The sequence below is a fragment of the Coenobita brevimanus genome, chromosome 88, assembly GCF_032717465.1.
Source record: "Coenobita brevimanus isolate Jiangsu-jjx chromosome 88, ASM3271746v2, whole genome shotgun sequence".
NCBI classification, from domain to species: domain Eukaryota; kingdom Metazoa; phylum Arthropoda; class Malacostraca; order Decapoda; family Coenobitidae; genus Coenobita; species Coenobita brevimanus.
The window spans coordinates 2040464-2060710 of NC_137041.1; the positions used below are offsets into that span (position 1 = coordinate 2040464).

General features: G+C 38.1%; 1 protein-coding gene across 1 annotated transcript; it reads right to left on the bottom strand.

The window, feature by feature from the left end:
• Positions 1-1608: 1608 nt before the first annotated feature.
• On the bottom strand, positions 1609-19067 carry Xpd (general transcription and DNA repair factor IIH helicase subunit Xpd). Its single transcript, XM_080281182.1, has 16 exons — positions 18945-19067; positions 17304-17403; positions 16982-17122; positions 16322-16435; positions 14766-14999; positions 13991-14114; positions 13225-13321; positions 11740-11864; positions 10821-10989; positions 8231-8419; positions 7624-7795; positions 6940-7060; positions 6050-6207; positions 3046-3222; positions 2585-2794; positions 1609-1802 (listed from the first exon to the last, which is right to left on the bottom strand). The coding sequence occupies exons 1-16, from the start codon at positions 18947-18949 to the stop codon at positions 1662-1664; spliced, it is 2277 nt and encodes a 758-aa protein (XP_080137308.1). The 5' UTR covers positions 18950-19067; the 3' UTR covers positions 1609-1661.
• Positions 19068-20247: the final 1180 nt, after the last annotated feature.

Consider the following 20247-nt stretch of genomic DNA (forward strand, 5'->3'; position numbering starts at 1 on the left):
CAATAAACTACAACAAAATGTCACAGATCTGGAGGGGTTTGCCTCTCAATCTGATGATATATTTTTCAATTCATTCCTACTGTACAATACAATACAATATATACACCAGATTCTGAAAGAGCTAATGAACACTATATCTAACTCTTTTGGAAAGACTTCAAGTGTGAATTATGACGTGGTGAATGTTTTTGGCGTATCAGATAGAGCCAAGATTCCGGGGACTTGACTGGTGGGCGAATGGATGCGTGGCCCATTGGAATGGGCAAATTTGGGCTGTCTGGACATTGCTACTCCTCACCCTGCCCTAAGGTGGGAAAGGAGGTCCGGATGATGATGATGATAACAGTAAAAACTAACAGATCATCCCTGGTTCAACAAACATTCTTATCCATCACTTCAGTCACCAGAAAATGTCTAGAAGTTCAAGATGGATCAGTCATACCGTCTTTTTCAGCTTATTTTACACAATCATTTTAATTTACCAGGCATGTGTTATCATACAGTACTGTACTTAATAAACTTGTATTAATAACATAATCAACACATGCTAGGTACCGCACTTTTTTCTGAATACAGTATAAATAACATCCCTTTATAATTTATATGTAAAATAATAAATTTCATTTTCATCTAAAGCAATGTCATTCATACTCAACTTCACAATTACTATTACAGTACAGGTCTCCCTCGCTTTACGATAGGTATGCATTTCTAGAAAGGCAATCGTATACCGAAATATCGTATAGAGAACTTAAGGTTTAATGGGAAAAATAAGGATGCGTTCCTGGACTCGTATATAAGAAACCCAACACCCGTACATGTGATCTAATAAGCAATAATAATGATGCTTTACATATTGTCGTGCATCCGAATCATGTATGAATGTACATTTGCAAACATAAAGACATGAAATAGCATAAGCAATGACACGAAATATGGTACAGTATGAAGAACAGGAAAAATAGTAATATTCTGGGCACTGACGAACACAGACGCACGGAAGTTTTAAGTTGAACAAGCGTGTGGATGAGACTGAGCAGTGATGCGGTTTCAGGACAATTTGCCGTCACAAAAATAACAAGATAATTCACCATTATTAACGAAGACAGCTATGGGTGATGCTAGAATATAATTCAGAGGTGACTACAGCAAGGAAGAAACAAGTTCATTATTGACTAAAGGTGCAACTAATAAATAATATCCAAAGCCTACGCTACTGAACATAGACTTTGATGGATCCCCCTGAAATATAGCTATTAATGTATTGATTAATTAATAATAAGTATTTTTATAGAATGATGGGGAATTGTCCAGGGTGTGAAGTGTCCTGACGGGGAATCGTCCATGTTTTGAGGGTGAATTGTCTGACGGTGAATTGACTTAATGGTGAAGTGTCTCGGAACCAGTGATGTTTGGTTGGCGGAAGCACGGGATTTCTCCACATTAGTAATCGTAAATGCAGGGGAGCTCAAATAAGAAAATGAACAATTGGTACCAATGAAGAGCGATCGTAAATGAGAAATAACGTAAAACGAAACATTGTACAATAAGGGAGACCTGTAGTCTGACACTATATACACAAAACACACACACTCTCAGGATCAGTATCATACATAATTTCTATGACTTTTACTCCCAAACTGAGTACAGTAACACATGATTTATTGCATCTGCTGCGCTCTCTTCTGGATCTTTTCGATATTTTCCGCTGAGTTCAGCTGCTCCAGAGTTAACAGTGAGACTCCAAGCTGGTCGTCCCGGGTGAACGGCTGGGCCATCTGTCTCAGCCATGGACGGGTGATCTGGGGAAAAATCTCAACTTAATCAAAATTCCTTGATTTCTTGCTGTTGATGCTGTGGATTTCTGGTTAAAGTTACTATAAATCCCACAAAAACAAAGGTAAAAATTATAATACACCTCACAGTAACATAAGTAAAAAGTTATTACCAGTATACATCTAACATAAACCAGAAGTAAAAATTATCCTACATCTCTCAACAGCAATGGTAAATATTATTACATATCTCACAGCAACAGTGGTAAAAACTGTCATACATCTCACAGCAAAAAAGTTCAAAAGCCATACATCTCATAACAACAATCCTATACAGTATCAGGCACCTCACAACAACTGGGCTGAAGACTAAGTTACTGCAGGGCAGAACCTTTCGAGACAGGAGGCCAAGCTATGCCCCTGGTAGCATTCACTGAGTTGAAAAACCACCAATCACCTCATGTAGATTTGCACTGTTGCATATAACATGAGGCTGCCACTCCAACTATTGTGTTCTACTACTAGTATACCAGCCATCTTAACATCTCACAGACCACTGATAAAAAAAGGAACCATTATCCTCATCATTATTGGCAGCAGCGGCAGCAGCAGCAGCGACAATATCCTAACCCTTATTCCCAAGTAAAAGATTGGGTGAAGTAAATACGACATCCAGGGTCATAATATACCTTGCATGATGCAACAACATTAAAAAAAATATAAGTCTTTCTCTACTGGTCACAACTGGTACCCATAAATATTCTAAAAAAATTAATCTCCTTTTACTTCAACTAATGAGAGACTCTTACCTGCACTGCTTCCTCTGTTGACAGATTACACTTGTGATCTACTAAATATTCCTGAATCCACCTTGGCAGTTTACTCCGCTTATCTGCTCTGGCAAAGCGTTTATCCGCAAACAACATAATACCATAGTCTGTCTTCCCTCGCATCACACGGCCCACACACTGGGCCGCGTGACGCATTGCATCAAATGTCAGGAAGTCACTCTCACGAATCTGTTGGAAGGAGAAAAAAGGCAAACATTTTTAATTTACCTTACAGTACTGATATCACCTACACAGGGTAATGGAACAGTATATGTAGGCTATATTACAGTCCACAGGAAATTATCCATCCATTCATCATCCAATCACAGGAAATTATTGTTACTAAAATGTGATGATGATGATCATGACAACAACATCTATGATGAGAGTGATGATAATGATGACAATGACGACGATGACAAATAAGATGATTTACGTACATTGAACTGGTCCCTGAGATATTCCAGTCTGGCTTTGAGTCTTCTGCTCTGGGTGTACATGAAGGGGATGCCCATCATGATAACACAGCGGCCATAATGGTGGTCAAAGTCAATTCCCTCTGACACCTTCCCTCTCGCAACGGCCAGCAGAACCGCTCCTCGTCCTCTGTCACACGCCTGAAACACAAGATTACTATGATTACAAAATTTCCTCCTTCACTAACACTTTCCCTGGTATTACAGCACTTTATTATTTCAATATGGCTGCAGAAGGTAAGTTTATTCAGCAAAGGGATATTCACATCAGTCAACAGACTAAGGTACAGTAAGTACGTAATGTACAGAGAATGCAAGACCCAGAGCAGGATTTTTCTTTTTTTAATGCAAGACAGAAGGACCCAAAGGTTAAAAGCCTGCACGATTGTTCCCTCCTAGAAAAAAGGAAAACAGCCTAAATAAATAAAACAGCCAAATTCAAGATCTGTTAACAGATATGTATATGACAATTAGGTGAATCACTATTACACAAAACAAACAGCCAAGGTAAATTACTACTCTCAGGCTCACATGATCCACTATATAAAATTGTGTGGCATTAGCTGGAATAGAGAACTACAGTAAAACCTCGATATAACGGACTTCAATAGACCGGAATTCGCTTTTATCGGACTCAGGGAGCTAACAGACCAAATTCCCATATATCGGAAAAAGTCTGTTAAAGCCAGAAGCAGTCCGGACTGCCTGACCACTTCAGCTATGTTCACCACAATAAGGTAAATAAAAGATATGTTTATTAGTGCACAGTACTGTATAATTATATAAATTATACCATTTAATTAATGTTGTAAAGTTATAACACAGTACAGTACCGCAATAATAGTCAAAACAGTTTAAAAACCGTTTGTGTGATCCGGACTAATGTCTGATATATCTAAAAAAGTCCGGGTTAGCAGGGGCAAGTTCGGATGTTGCTTTTATCGGAATTTTGCCTTTTTCGGACTGGCTTGGGCCCCAATTAGTCTGTTATAGTGAGGTCTTACTGTAGATTTGTTTTTTTAATAACTTGACTTATTCTGAACATGACAAGGTTTATAAAGACAGAACTAATTCTCATGCTCTGACAGCTCACTCTTAAGTAAATAAAATCATCTGACACTATTTTCAATAGTGAATTAGATTTACTATGACCATTAGAAAGCTTAAAATAGAGAGTCATGGAGAATGCAGTCTACAACGCCTAAGTTACTGTGGAATTAGTAGATGATCCATTCTGACAAGTACAAATGCTGGGTGGGAGAAAGACACAGGTTAGAGTGTGAATTCTTTATTTATTCTTACATCTCAGGCTACACAGAATCCATCTTCAGAGGTGGATTCTGTGTAGCCCAAAATGTTAGAGAAAACAATGAATTCAAGTTATAGCCTGTGTTTCTCTCCCTCCCAATAATGTGGAATTGTCAAACCTTTGTGTAATTAACCCTATCAGGTTTCTGGGCCGGGCAGATTATGTCTGTCCTAGAGTCAGCCACTCACGCTGACCCACAGCTTTGTGGCCCGATATTTTACTTTGATCACTCTGTGTAAATACACTTTTCACAATAGAATGTTGGTTTTGGTGTCATTTTAAAGCTGAATAGTTGTACTTTATCGTAGTATGTTTACAAAGAAAATAAAATGTGAAAATGACATGCTGAACTTAGATGAAAAGCAAAAATTCTATACCTTGAGTAGAAAAATATTCAGCAAAAAAACAACTAATAAAGATATGTAAATCTGGTTTAAACCATGCAAAACTACAATAAATTACCTTTACAATGATATAAAGATTATTGTAATTTTTGCATTACATTGTGCGGTAAAGCGAAAGGAAAGAGGTGCACAATTTTATTTTAATCTTGGCCGCATATTCACTTCGCAATCTTTTTCTTTGATCGGTCAGTGTAAATACATTTTTTATGATAGGATGCTGGTTGTGGTGTCATTTTGAAGCTGAATAGTTGTACTTTACTGTAGTATGTTCAAAAAGAGGAAAAAAATATATATATAAAAAGTCAAAGTGAGGAATTGAAGTTAGGCAAAAACCAAAAATTTTATACCTTGCTGTAGAATAATATTCACCAAGAATAAAGTGATAAAGAAACAAAGCCACGAGTCAGACCAGCTGTGCGGTACTTGCTACACAATGAGCAACCATTCCGTGACGTCACAATCGAGTTTCTTTGTTATGATACGTAAATGCGATTTATGGTGAGTATTTTATGAAAATTTCTTAGAATGACGATTAAAAGCGTCATTGGAGCTTCTGAGGATGGATTTGAAATGACGATCAAAATCGTCATCGGAATCTCAAAGGGTTAGTAAGTGAAGGTGACTATCTATCTATCTATCTATAGCCCGACGCCCTAATCCCGCAAAGGGTGGCCGCAGACAAAACGCCTCCAAGTCACTCTGTCACCCACCATTTGACTCCCCTCCCCCCAACTCACCCCCCCCTCCCTCATATACCTCTCAACTCCATCCCTCCACCTCATCCTCGGTCTACCCCTCCCTCTCCCTCCCTCCACCTCACCTACATACACCCTCTTAGTCAGTCTTTCATCCTCCATTCTCTCCACATGTCCAAACCACCTCAGTGTATTTCTCCTAATCTTTTCAACCACATCCACATCTACCCCACAACGTTCCTTCACTTCTTCATTCGTCAACCTGTCCCTCCACGTCACTCCACATGCTCCTCTCAAGTAACTCATTTCCACTGCTCTCACTGAAGGTGACAATCCCAAGAAATTAGTCCAAAGTGCTAAAGTTATTAACGAACTGTCAAACCTTCATGTAATTATCTGATGCTAAAAGATTAATTTCTTGCTACAAGGTGATTCCAAGAAATTAATCTGAAGTGCTAAAGTTTTAAATGAACTGTCAAATCTTCATGTAACAAACAAGTGCTAGAGACCATCCCAAGAAATTAGTCTAAAAAGCTTATGTTATTAATGAACTGTCAAACCTTCATGTAATTAATAAGTGCCAGGGATGTTTCAGCATCGTCCTGGGTCTCTATAAACACCAGCTTGTGCCTCTGCAGGTCACTGATGATGCCGTGGTCGTACCACGTTGCAACTACCGTCTCCAGGTACAGATACGAGGTGAAGAAGCACACCATGCCTGTTGATTGGAAGAAGACTTTAGTGAAATGCTTCCTGGGTTATCTCTTTTACAGTTTCCTTTGGAATGATCTTTCTTGAAATCCATACTACCAAAAAATAATTTTACATAGTAACAAAGAGACTTCTGATTATGAAAACATTTTATACATTACCATCCACATTTTTTTCTTACACTACAATGAGGTGAAACTGGATCCACAAACAAGGCAAGAAATTATATACATGGGAGACCTATAGTGCACCAGTAACATAACAGTGAAAAAAATAGCACATAACACCAGGAGAACTATCATATAAGTGAGGGAACAATCACTAGAATGCAGTGAAATGAACCGCACTCATTCATATATCCTTCATGCTGTAAATAATGCAAGTCTATTTATATATACTTCATTTATCATGCAATTCTTCAATGCCCCATCAGAATCGTAGAGGCCTGGGGATCCCCACTCAGATGTGGACACCAATGGGCCACATGTGGTTAGAGCACCTTAACCCAACAGACTACTGGGCATCAAATACAGCACAATCAAAAGTAACTGAAAAATTAAGTACTGTACCTGTATTACAATTACAAACAAAACTAAAGGCTACAATGAGTTACACATTCAGTCACAGTATTTTCACCCAATAGACATCTAGGCATCAAACACAGCACTGTTAATGTACATGTATAATTATGTATTCTAGCTATAATGAGAAGAAAACAAAAGAGTTTACAAGTGCATACCATCAGGGACGCATCTCGCCATTTCCACCAGTAGTTTCCCGTAATTTCTAACGACGGCTGGATCGTCTCTGGACTCGAACTTTGATGACACTGCCACTTGGTCATTCCCTTTTGTCACAATCTGCAGCATCAACATCACCACTATACTCTTTTTATTTTAACGACCTAAAAATCCCATCTCTTCATACTGAGTACAGAGTTGTAACAACCAATTAAATTACAACATAATGCTAGTCATGAAGAAGAGCTGTGGAAGGGATGAAGAGCCATAGCATTGTTTATTTTCTGTTACTGAGCAACATGAAATAATCTACAATGAGACAAAAATCTAGAACAAGGTAAGATGAAAGAACTATATTATCATTATCATCATTCTCTTATTCCCACTTGAGAAGAGGCTAAGGTATGATAAAAAATAAAATACATAAATGCATAAATAAAAAACACAAATGCTGAAACTACCAACATTATATCCAGTGAAATGAGCCACAAAGTCATTCACACTTCCATCAAACCCTCAGAATACAGCAACTGGGTACACTTTCAGTCCAGACATTTAAGGAGTGGCTGGCTGCGAGTCCCAAAGCAGCATCATGCTATGCAATAAACTCCAACCACCCATTATGTATAAATCTGTAAAAGCCACAGAAATATCAGCCCAAACTAATCTATATAAGTACATACCATAGGCAGGATACAAGGTCTGGCAAGGGTCATGGTGAAGGAGCTCTGGATGACTGGGTGGAAATCAAGGATCTTGGGGTACATGTCAAGAGGCGAGAGTGTCCCTGAGGTGATTACCACGGTTTGGAATTTGCTGAACACTGGCTTGATGGCTAAAGAGGAGTCCAAACACCTGAGGACAATGAAGAAAATAATGTTGGACTTTTCTGTTTTATTCTTTTCGTTTTATTCTTTTACTCACTGCCAAACTACTCTATTTAGCCTGAAGAGATTCCTTGGCAGTGAGAGAATTAAAGACAAACTCTACTAAACTTTTTTACAGTGAGAGATGAATAGTCTCTGGAGGTGGTAGAATGCATAAAAAATAAAATATAAAAGATGATTCATTTCTATAGAGAATCCTTGCTTCCTCCAGACAATTTTATTCAATTTACAACAGACCTTTCATAGTGAAGAGGTTACAGAATGCTATATCAAACCCCCAATTCAAAAAGAGTCTCCTCAACTAAATCATTTTGATATAACAAGAGTAAATTTTTTAAAATTACACCATCACAATGAATGGATTCATGAAGACAACAAAAACTATAATTTACCAGTACTGTACCTTAAATATAGAATTGGGTTTGGTATATTTGGTGCCTTGTCTTCAAAAGGTTCTATGATGACTGAGAAGCCATGCATGTATGTGGAGACCAGGGTGGCAAAATTAGCCACTGATACCAGGGGTGAGAGGTCACTGATGTCCGTCAACTCCAATGACCGGATGATGGACGCCAGCCGTTCTGAGCAGAACCTGAAAAGTACATCATTCTGGTGTAAGTTCAGATGGGCCTGGATCAACAACAAACACAGTTATGTTAACTGCTGATAAGGAAGCAAACAGCTGATATTTTGTAAAGAATTTAACCGACCACAATGTATTCAGTACCGGATATTTCATTTCACGCTCCTGAGAACTAAGTAAGTTATATGAGTTAATACAAAAAATCAACTTTGTTGTTCAACAGACAAAAAGGCGACACTTTACAAGCTGATTTGAACCAGTTCAAATGAACAAAATACAACAAAAACAACTCACACACACATAATCAAGTTAGAAAATTTAATTCCTAACCTTCCTCACCTAAACCCTTAAAGCACTAAGACTACTATCAAATTAACCACTGGAAAATATATACACAGTAAATATATATATACAGGTAACTCGCACGGAACACGTGGGTTTCGTTCCTACCGTGCCGTGTTAGGTGCGAAATCGCATATATTTAAACTACTCCGTATTTTGCTCCCTAGACCCCCCAAATGTGTTGTTTTGCTGTTATCTGTCACTGGTAATCACTAGAAAACACTTTAAGTGGTTAGAAGGTTTATTTAATGTTATAACTCACAAATACAGTACTCCAGAGCAAAACTTCAACACACAAATACTGTATGTAAACACAAGGAAACATTCCGACGCCGATCATAGTTAATCATATAAATCAGGTTAACTGGTACCAGTGCTTTAACTTACATACCAGAACAGTACATATTTAACTTAGAAATGCAGTACTGTGATATCGAATGATTTCAGTACATAATCTGTTAGGAATGGCTGGAAAAGAAAAAATGTTATGAATATATTTTCACCTTTTTGATATATATTTATGGTAGTTTCGAGTTATTTTTTACATTATCGTTGTGCCCATGCTTGGAAAAGGGAGCGAAAGAGTTGAATTTTCAGTCCTGAGAAAACTGCACGTCCTCCAAGGCTAGACTCTGCCACGGGAGAATAAAGTGGAGGGTCAGTCCGATTAGCAATAAGGAAGTTGTGTCACAACTTCCAGCTCCCACACCATGAGAATGGCTAAAAATAGAATCGTAATGCAGTTTCAGAACTAGCAATAAGTCTAATTATTACGAATACAGATACAAAGCAGAAATAAATACGTTTACAGACGGGGAAAACGTACTTCTTCCGTCATAACATGTTCATCTTTCTCTATCATTTTACGTTCATCTTTATCATTTTACCTTGTTATTTTCGCAATATATATTGCTGTCTCGTAAACAGGGTGGTTGTTTGTGTTTTGCAAGGGAGGAAAAAGATTGTATTTTCTGTCTGGGTCGAGGTAATGGGTATACCTATGTGTGGTTAGGCATGGCCACGAGCGAAAAAATCGTACATCCACTCATCACGATAGCAGGTGGTGAACTGACAGATGATACATGAGAGGGTGAAGTCAAGGCCAGTCTCATGTCCCAGATTTTCGTTCACTTCCCAAAAGTTTTCACAGTTTTCTACACGTTGCATTGCATCAAATGATCCAAACCATTACAGCAAACCTGAGCAAATAGGTAAAGATACCAAGACAAAAATGTATTTTTCTTTTATTATAAGTCTTGAACGAACAAACAAAAAAGGCAATATTCCGACGCCGATCATGGGTTTCATATAAAGCAGGTTAACTGGTTACAAGGCTTTATTTAATGCTTTAATTGCTTACAAGTACATACCAGAACAGTAAATATTTAACTTACAAATACAGTACTGTAGAAAAGCAGTACAGTAAGAGTTTAACGAACAAACAAAAAAGGCAATATTCCGACGCCGATCATGGGTAATCATATAATTCGAGTTAACTGGTTACAAGGCTTTATTGAATGATTTAACTTTATTTAAGTGGTTACAAGTACAGTATATACGAGAACAGTAAATAGTTAACTTACAAATACTGTACAGTACTGTGGAAAAAACGAACAAATAAAAAAGGCAATATTCTGACGCCTATCAGGTAAACTGGTTATAAGACTTTATTTCTTGCTTTAACGTTATTTAATAGTACTTTAAGTTGCACATAAACTTACCAGAACAGTACAGTACTGTAAATATTTAACTTACAAATACTGTGCTACTGCACTCGGGAATGTCTCACTCACTGAATAATTTCCCGCCTAGATCGTCACGTAATCAAAACAAACCGTGCGCTGCGGTGACGTTCGAGGATTTGATCTTTCATAGGCCTCTCCTGCGTTAATTTGTAGTTTTCATGATGGTTTTTTAATCTTACGTTGTCTTATATGTATCCCAGCCCTTACCGTGTATAATTGCGAGCGCGTTCCGTGAGATCGTGTTCCGTGCGAGTTACCTGTATATATATATATATATATATATATATATATATACAGTATATATAAAAACTACTGTACACTACCTGAGGGGTTTGCGGTCAATAAAGGCCCTATTCTTGAGGTCTTTCAGGATGCCAGCGGGAGACTCCTGCACTGCGTGGGTCACAGTCAGACGCATCTTCAAGAAGTCAATCAGCCGACGCATGAAAGAAATGAAGAAGTCTGCAGTCCTTATGTTGCCAGGAACATTTTCTGTATGGAGAGTGATTATGAATTTCAATGTGGATATATAGCAGTCTCCGAAAATTTGAATAATTTCAAAATTGACGTAGAATGGTCTCTTACAGTTTTAATAATTTCAAAATGGATGTCAAGTGGCCTCCTACAACTTACATAATATCAAAGTGGATGTCAAGTGGTCTCCTACAGCTTGAAAAATTTTACTTCACTTGTTGCTTACCACCTGAAAAGAGTCTATAAACTAGTTTCTAATTCATCTAACCTGGTAGTTATTTCACTTCACTGCACTTTACTTGCTGCTTGAACTCCAACCCCATACTACTGTTTCATCACTGACACTAACACACGATAGTGAGGCCTGCAAATGGCATCTTGGAACAAACAAATGACTGTTGACTTAACAGAGGGCAATTGTAAAAAAAAAAAAAAAAAAAAAAAAAAAAAAAAAAAGCAATCATATACTGACCAGTGAGGCTTTGTACGGGATCATAATCATAGTATAAGTGAAAATTGTACCGAATACTGAAAAAAGGTCCAAAATTTTTTTGTCATCGTAATAGTTATTAATCACTTACTGGTTCATCGTGTAACGAAAGTCTGCCATGCAGCACCAACAATGTATTTCAAAATATGTCATCAGATGGAAAAGGTTAAAAAAAAAAAAGACTGAAGAGGTAAAAAAAAAAATGAAGTTTTTATCAATAACATCTGATCAAGTTTTTACTTACTGATATTCTCTGATTATGTTGACAAAAATCTTACCTTCCAGAATGTCCTTCGGCAAAACAGGACTGGCTATGACATCCTGGTTACTGGCTGCCGCTCGTAGACCAGCAACTAATCTGTTGTACTCCTCCTGTAGCCGATTGCTGTCTGATACTTTGATCCTGCAACAAAGATAACGATGCAGGTTTTACACTTTGTACTTCCTTCTTGGTGAGTTGCAAAGATGTTCCCCTTATTTTGAAGACTTTCCTGAGCTGTACAGCATTTGCCACCACACTGCCCTTCAGACCACAGGGACTACAAAGCACCAAGGATGATTAAAAAACTGTAATGCATTCATAGCTTAAGTACAATTGGTAAATAAAATGAATGTAACAACAATAAACCATTAACATATCACTGAACTAAAGAGTTTAAGAAGCTCCATACATGAGAAGCAGGTTATTTACTACACGTTTTAAAATTTATAGGATTATCGTGTCTCCATATTTCATTATTACAGAAAACTCTCAATTATCCATCGGCACAATATCCAGCCCATCGCAATATCGGGTGCTGCTGGCTCGGCTCTACTAAAGCAATATCCGGCGCCAAAACAGGATGTAATTGGGGGTTCTATGCAATTTCCGGCCTTGTGGTTTATCAACTGTCTCATAAACGGTAACCAACTGGTGCTCTATTACTGAATGACTGAACTGTATCACTATTTTATTGTATTTTAAGCTTAATTTTTATTTTTTATTAATGGTAAAGTTTTAAGGATAAAAGTTTGAGGCAGACAATAATGCAATATCCAGCTTGATGCCAAATACTGAGCCAATGGGGGGTACTATGCAATATCTGGCATTTTGCTTTACCAAGTGTAGGGCTTGGCTGAATTATGCAGAATAATTGAGAGTTTATTGTTTAGTTAACTAATCCCAAAAATAATATTAAAAAATGCTTCCTACTCCAATTTCATATGAAATGTCTGGTAACTGTATGAGTGAAGGCAAATAAAAGCAATGTTATATAGCAGCCGTGGCTCAGTGGGTTAGAGCGCTCCGCTCTGACCGAAGGGTCGGAAGATCGAAGCCACCCAAGGGTCATTGGTAGACATCAGGAAGGGCATCCGGTCACAAAATGCTACACGCTCCAAACCAAAGTCCTCTACCCAGGGGCAACACCTTAGCCCTTATCCAAAAAAGGGGTACCTGGCGTAAAACTCACTTTTTATGCCCTAATATTAAGATTACATTTTTAAATACAGCCCTAAGCCAACAGATACAGTTTCCCCTTGTTCCGTGTTTAAAGGTGGGCTACAAACTTCAAACAACAAGGCTGTGGTGTTTTTGTTTAAATTTGGCTCGCTGTGCTTCTGCATGGGAGACATTGGTACAGTAATTAAGTAACCAAGATATGACTAAACAAAGTTTTTTTGAGTTTCTGGATTTTAAAATATTGTTCAAAACTTGAAGTAAACTGTAAATACAAAACTGGAGGGAACTCTCCACTGTTTTCAACACGATAACTACATCATACCTTTGGATGTGTTCACTTAAGTTGGTGACACAGGTCTTGGCTCTGTCCAAGACCTTTCTGTTGATTGTGATACTCATCGAATCCACACAGATGTTGTCTAGAACATCAAAAGTCATTTAAGTTACTCAAAATAGCAGCAAAAACATGTTATAATATTCATATATTCAACAGTGCCAACAAATGGTACAGTACACATTCAATCAACAATGCCACATCTCAGTCTTATTGTCCATACTTCTGTCCTAAAGCTCTCGTAAAGTTTTCTTATCATTTATGTTATTCATTCTGTGTATATCTGCAACTGCTCTGAAAAATAGGTCACTTCTACAACCCATAACGTACAAATTTTCTACCATTCACTGCCTAGGATTCCCTTCCATTAGAAAGGTCAGCAAGCTTCAAAATTTAAGGCCTTGTTCTCTTTATCTCTTGTACACCATCATGCCTTCTAAACTTGTGCTGAGCTTTTCAATCCACTCTTCTCCATTAAAGGGATCACTCTTTAATCTTGCATTTCATTTTAAAGAGAGAGATGTGTGTGAGGATACGGTAGCCTGGAGGCATTTCTAAGATGGCTATCCCTTGTTTGGACATTACACAGGTCGGAAATGATGATGATGATGAGCAGGAGGATGACAATACTGATGATGATGACAATGACAATGATAACAAAATAAAAATAATGATGACATAACACACAATTACTAAATCACACCAATACTCTGAAGGCCTGAACAATGAACAAATGACCTGGCATTGTTCTTACCTATGTTGTGAGCTTCATCAAACACCACGCAGCATTCACTCTTCATCTCCTTAGACACAATCTCTGAAATCTTTGGATCCAGCAAGTAATGGTAACTATACACCACAACATTTGCACTGAGCACCTGAAATATGTAAGAAATAGCAGTTATATATGGAAGATAATATAAATAAGTGGTGTGTTTTTGATATATGCCAGGGATGTGTTCCAAAGTATTAACAACTTTTTTTTTCTTAATATTAGTACCTCAATTTGAGGGAAACTCATAAATCATCTTTGCACGTACCAATGCAATTTTCAAACGTAAATTTTGCGCAATTCACTGTTGACTACCGTATCTCTTGGTGCTCTACCCTCCACATTCACACTCATAGTTCTTTTCATCCAATTTCTATCCTACATTCTCTCCACATGTCCAGATATGCAGACAATGGAGAATGAACCAGAAGAGAAAGGAAATCTAAATCTCTCATACACAGTAGTATGAATTAATGTACACCTTTAAACTATTTTGCAAAGTGGCTTTAGTTAAGAGTTTTCTTTACATTACTAAAATTCCAACTAACCATTCATCATCCAATCCTTTATTCCTCATTGGGCACAAGGAGACTAGGGCCAGGCTATTCAGTCTAGACATTTAAGGCAACAGTGACCACCTGCTTGCTCATGAGTGTTACTGGGCAGAGATCACACACCAACTACCCTCAGATTAAACAATAGACACATCTGGCTTGAGAACTGTAATAAATAAATATAAAAACTCTGTACAACTGACAGCATGACGAGCCAGGAAATATGGACACCACTCCTTGCGGCCGCCAAACTCCCGAAGGTCGTCTATATTGTAGCAACCGGCCGGGATGGGGAACTCTTTGCCGTGCAGGTCAAACTTCTCGAACCAATCACACTGGGGTATGTTGTCATCACGCTGGGCTCGGGAACGCACGTAGGAGGCAGTGAGAGAGTGGCAGCCGCTGTCGATCACCTTGCCGTCCCTGGCCTTGTTCACCTGTTAAAGTTAAGTAATCAGTGCACTACCCTATCTATCTATCTATCTATTGCCAGACGCCTCAATCCCGTTTGGGGTGGCCACAAACAAATCGCCTCCAAGTCGCCCTGTCCCCTGCCATTTCACTGCCCTGCTCCCAACTCACACCCCCCTCTCTCATATACCTCTCCACCCCATCCCTCCATCTCATCCTCGGCCTCCCCCTCCCTCTTCCCCCCTCCACCTCACTCACATACACTCTCTTCGTCAGTCTTTCACCCTCCATCCTCTCCACATGGCCAAACCACCTCAGTGTGTTCCTCATAACGCTTCCTATCACATCCACATCCACACCACAACGCTCCTAAATCTTCATCACAAGCAACTCTTTTTTGCCTTTTTTATTTATATACTTTTATTTTATTTATCTATTTATTTAATTATTATTTTTTTTTGGCTATCACATCCAGAGTCATCATCATCATCATCATCAAATCCACCACTACCCCATCTGGAGTGGAGGAGTCTGGGGGCTACGCTATGAATTTCATACACCATAACTTCACTTCAATGACATACATTCATCTTACTAATACCACACAATCTGGGAAGATATCTTGATGTAAGATGGTTTAATGAAGGCTATCTCTTTAAACATGTAGTCTGAATGAGGTTATCTTAACTTCTACAGATTCATCTGCTGGCAGCATGAATAAAATAAAAGTAGGTTATTGGACTAAAGGGGGTTATGGTGAGGGGGACCGGTTGCTTGCCTCTTAGTGGCATTATGTTACCAATCAGTTCTAACCACTCCATAGAATCAGACCCAAACAGACCATATTTAGTTGGTGCACTTGCCTTGCCTGACCACCAGATGTCTTAGTGTACGACTACACACCAACATTACATACCATTAAGGCATCCCACCATTCCATTTTAATCTACCATTAGATGATTTTATTCAACAAGTCTATTTAGCTGTAAAAGATTGAATTACTCTAACTAAGGCTACATCTAACCCATCCGGCTTGAAATGTCTCCCTTAACTAGCATATAATCATCTGTAAGTACCAAAACAAAAAATACAGTACCGGTAATTAAATAAATAAATATATATATATATATATATATACACATAGGTACGTCACTATACTGAAGACATTAGCTTTTGATATATATAAAATTTTAATCTTTATCCCACCGTTATTCAGCTTAAACCACCCAAATACTGAAGGCATTAATGAGGGCCGTCTCTAACTCTTACGGTTACAAAATTTTCATCTTAAGGTAAAAATAAAATCAAATTAAGTCATCATACTGAAGGGGTTAAGGATCACACATACCTCTGGATTTATGCACAAATGTTTTCTGGAAGCCAAAGCAAGGCCAGTGATGTTTGTTGGTTCCCCTGTCTCCTTCTCTATGTAGTTTTTCAATTTTCGTAATTCTTCAATAACCTGGGGGGGGGGGTGATTAATTACTCCACTGTACACAAAAATATGATTAGTTTCTATAAAGTGCATGAAGTCTAACTGTTACAGATTTTTTTTCAATGGAGGATATTTGTTATCTGGTGTATGGATCTTTTTTTTTTTTTTTCTTCCTCTGTTCATTAAAAAAAAAAAAAAAAAAAAGCAACACTGGTGTGCACACCTGTTAACATTATCTAAACCAGAATCCATCCATCCATCATATATCACCCAATCCACTAATGCTCCATCACAGAAGTGAGGGCCGAGGGCAAGGCATTATTTTACAGAAAGTGAATCAGTCGCTTCCTCCAGAGTGGTACTGCATTACGGTACGTACAAAATAAACCCAACCACTCCTCAGACCTAAACCCTTATGGGGCACATCCAGTTGAAGCACCTGACCCCACTAGACCACCAGGCATAAAGAAACCCTCTTTTTATGGCACAATACTGTACAGAAATTTAAAAGAAAAATTAATGATTCTACTTTCTGGCCTAAACTTAGATGCAAAAGATCAAGCAGTCCAGTACCTTTTCGATCTCTGGGATGGTTCGAGAGCAATATATCAGCTTGGTGAGGTGCTGTGGAAATGCCAGCAAGTAGGACACTGTGAGGGAGAGCAAAGAAATGGTCTTCCCTGTTCCTGAAGGCATCTCCAGTAAACAATGACCCTGGAGGAGATAAAGAGGTGTGATAAAAATTATTGTGCTGAACCAAAAAATACATGCCAAAAAAAATATACCGGTATACAGCAGTTAATATTCAAGCATGCACAAAGTTGGTCATTACATTATACACACACTACAGTTAACTTTTAATTTACAAAACACTACAATGCACTGTACACATTACCTTGGCATCCAGTGCTCTCTTCAGGTCCAGCATGTAGGAATACTGCTCTGGATATATAAAGTCATACGGGAAGTATACCCTCATGCCGTCCACATCCAGCCTGGAAATATACCCGGTAACGAGATTCAGCCTCATATTCCCATTGGTTAAGGATACTGTACTCTCTAACACCTTTTTCTTAGCGACTTATATTGCTTATCATACTGTACTTTATTCTCCTTCTCCGTGTTACATAAATCATTTTAATATCAGCATACTCTGCATACCGTAGATAATATACAAATGGATATTCACCAGCCATATCCAAAAATAACTTACCAAGGAAGAGGTGCTTGGGAGCTTCTTTATCTGACAAGAATACTGACCTGAGGCTCAAATTCTCGTCAATACTGAACGGTCCCAGTATTTTCTTTTTGCAATAAATATAAATATATATAAAATGCATGACTTTGAAGTCAATAAAGTCTCATCAAGTTTACTTTGATGTTAATAAAGTCTCATCAAGTTTACATACACATTAAACCTAATGACGCCTTATCTAACCATGAAAGCAACATTCTTTGACCTTAACCTTGGTGTCTAGTTATTTCTACATAATCGGTAAATTTTTGGAAATACACCCAACTGCCTAAGAAACTTAAAATTATATTTTTCAGAAGGTTTTTAGTATGTTTCATTTGAATCTGATATCCATTTGTTGGAAATCACTCGTTTCTGAGTTATGCCCCCCAACTCCATCGATTATGGTGGACCTGTGGGAAACCTAGGTTTTTGCGTCGGGGAAGCATGCAAAAATGAGCAACTTACAGTAGAAGTGCAAATCAAGGTCAAGTAATACGAAAATCCTTCAAAAAAAAAAAAATTAAGCTTCATTATTAAACCAAGCTAACTTCCCGGTAACCAATTGTTGCCCATCCAAAACAGACCTATCCAGTCTAGACCTGAGTATTGTATTTACCTACCAATTTACTGTGAAAACAGTTCAGGAATTGGTTCCCAGTCTTCATCTGAAGAGTCAATTTGCAGCCTTTAAGCTTTACCATAGCAAGAGATGAACTGAAATTCATATCCCAAGGGCCCTAGCATGGGAACCAAATTCAGTTTGAGATCCTTCTGTGTGACTGGCTGACAGATATGAATCTGATTGGCTTAAACTGGCTCATGTGCTCTAGTCTGCCCATGCATGCGCTAGCCACCAACACACATCACACGTACAAACACACACAACTCTCAGACTACAGGAAGGGAAGGATTTCTCTCTGGCCCTGGGAAATAATTACACTATAAATTTAAGACTCAGTAATCAGTAATTTCCAATGGAAATGCCATAAAGGAAAAAGGCTTAGACCTGCCTAAGGTATAAGGTTAATAAACCCATTTTACTGTCATTTATTTGGGTGTATTTACAAAATACCACGGAATCTGGGTGTCAAATGTATTACACCCTGTCACACTTCGTAACGTAATTTTCTCAATGCTGTGAATGGCAACTCTCGGATTTTGTCCAGGAAAACTCAAAGAAACTGTTACAGCCTCTTGTCCTTGTACGGAGAAAGGGTGAAAAAAAAAAAAAAAAGCATGTTTCGAGTTTTTTGCTGCCTTGTTAATTACAGGCTACGAGAAGAAGGGAAATGTTCTTACAGCATGTTTAAAGGTTGTGGTTCTTCGCACAAAGATTCAGTAGACCAGTATACTTCCAAGCAACGCAGTGACCACAAAAAAATTAAGAGAAACTTGTACGAGCCCGCTCACGCCTCTCCATGCCGCTACTTTGTTTACCTATGGTCAGTATTGCCAACTCAGCCCACTTGAAACACGCTACATGATTCCTAGTTTCGCTAGATTGATTTACATTTTGTACAGGTACACAGAGTTCTTGTACAGCAAAAAGAGGTGATGAGTCTTGCCAGACACCTCCTTCACCAATATGATTGTAAAAATCCGTTATATCTGACATTTATAACAGATTGCTATAAATTATTCTATTAGAACACACACACACAAAAACTGTTGGACCTGACTGAACTGTTCATGAAAAAAAAAAAGAAACAACTCCTCTATATCAGCAGCCTATGTTCCATTCTCTTGTATACACTGCATATTTAGGTATTCATACGAACTACAACACTGATTGATTGAAATGTTTATTGATACAAAGGTATATAGAGTTTGTATACCGTGCAACAAAAAGGAAGTGCTTTTCAGCTCTCTTTCAGACCACTTCTTGAAGCATCACTACTGGCTTCTTATAAGGAAGACTAAACTTAAATGTTCAGCTGGTTAGGGAATGTCTTTCATGATGTATTAGAATATGATTGCTTAAAATATTTACTGTTATAAAGGTATACAGAGTACACATACAACAAAAGGTGGTGGGTCTTGCCACACCTTCAGCAAACAGTTATACGGTCACAGGTTACAAAATCGTGCATGTTAAATGAAAAAAGTGGGTCTTGCCACGCACCCTTTGGCAAACAAAGATGGTGTTAATACACTTAGTAGATAAAGTATATAATGAGGTAGGGCAGGGTTTAAAGCATATTTATTGCAAGTTTTAAGGGGCCTGAGTCATAGACTGTCAGTCATGACTGCACACTCAGTCAAATCCGTCGTGTGTGGATGTGATTAAAGCCTTGCACAAATGACTGAAAAGTATCTAACATGGTTTTGATATTTTCCATCCTACGTTTATTTATTTTTTCCTGAACACCCGTGCAATCGTGCCTGTCGGTGTGTGTTGAGTGGACAAGCACCGTTCCGTAGAAGAGCCTTGTGTGGATGTTGGTCTTCTTATTCCGCCAGACTATTTTTTATTATTTATTATTATTAATAATGTACAGCAAGGAGTATTGTTATACATGCAGCCTCGGGATTCATCTTTCCGGGATACACCACATGCTATAGATCAATATTGAACATCAGAACTAATAACTGCTCAGTCACC

Excerpts from the sequence above, each read along its gene's own strand:
- Xpd (XM_080281182.1), bottom strand. Across the intron at positions 16,436-16,981 it reads CCATCCCAGAGATCGAAAAG|GTTATTGAAGAATTACGAAA; the intron begins GTACTGGACTGC and ends CCCCCCCCCCAG. Across the intron at positions 6,208-6,939 it reads GGCGAGATGCGTCCCTGATG|GCATGGTGTGCTTCTTCACC; the intron begins GTATGCACTTGT and ends TCCAATCAACAG.